General features: G+C 37.5%; 1 protein-coding gene across 1 annotated transcript in view; it reads right to left on the reverse strand.

Annotated features, from left to right (window-relative positions):
* The window catches only part of LOC119586828 (proclotting enzyme-like), a gene marked incomplete in the record, with an annotated part of 21,177 nt that overhangs the window by 902 nt on the left and 19,646 nt on the right, over positions 1 to 629 (reverse strand). The window contains 1 exon segment of the mRNA XM_037935551.1: positions 402 to 488. Within this exon segment, the coding sequence (XP_037791479.1) occupies positions 402 to 488 (87 nt within the window).

Consider the following 629-nt stretch of genomic DNA (forward strand, 5'->3'; position numbering starts at 1 on the left):
ATATACACCGTGTCAGAGGAGGTGCCGATAAAAAGGGGAAAAAAAGTAAACTAAAAATAAGTATGTGCATGTGTGACTCTAAAGACGATAAATTAGTTATGCGTTGTTATGGTTTTAGTATCATAATGCAGTTATGAATGGCAGTGGGCCACAAGTATTTCTGTATGTCAAAATTGGACCATGGGCTCAAAAATCAGTGATCTCTGTTTCTACTGAAGTAAGCATACACGTGCCGAGTCAGAATATGCATGGCTACTTCATTGAATTTCTATTTCATTATGATAATTTAACAATCTAATCTGTATGAATTCATAAAAAAAATACAAGTATCACAATCTGTTTTCAACATAGTTTGCCTTATGTCATTAACAATTAAAAGGAACGAAGGTTGAATGACTTACCAAAACCCACTTGTCATTTTCTTTGATGAAAAGTGGCCCTCCAGAGTCGCCTTGGCAAGAGTCCTTCCCAGCATCCGCTGCACAGATCTGGGAAAGACATATTTTCTTAATCCAATGCTGCCTGGTACACGAACTATCCGCTGTGGTTCTGTTTTGTGATTTGTGTTTACACAAGTATTCAGTCAATTAACTCTGTGTTACCTCACCTGATTCCCACATTCCTTGCTC

This window comes from Penaeus monodon, chromosome 22 (assembly GCF_015228065.2).
Source record: "Penaeus monodon isolate SGIC_2016 chromosome 22, NSTDA_Pmon_1, whole genome shotgun sequence".
Classification (NCBI taxonomy): Eukaryota; Metazoa; Arthropoda; class Malacostraca; order Decapoda; family Penaeidae; genus Penaeus; species Penaeus monodon.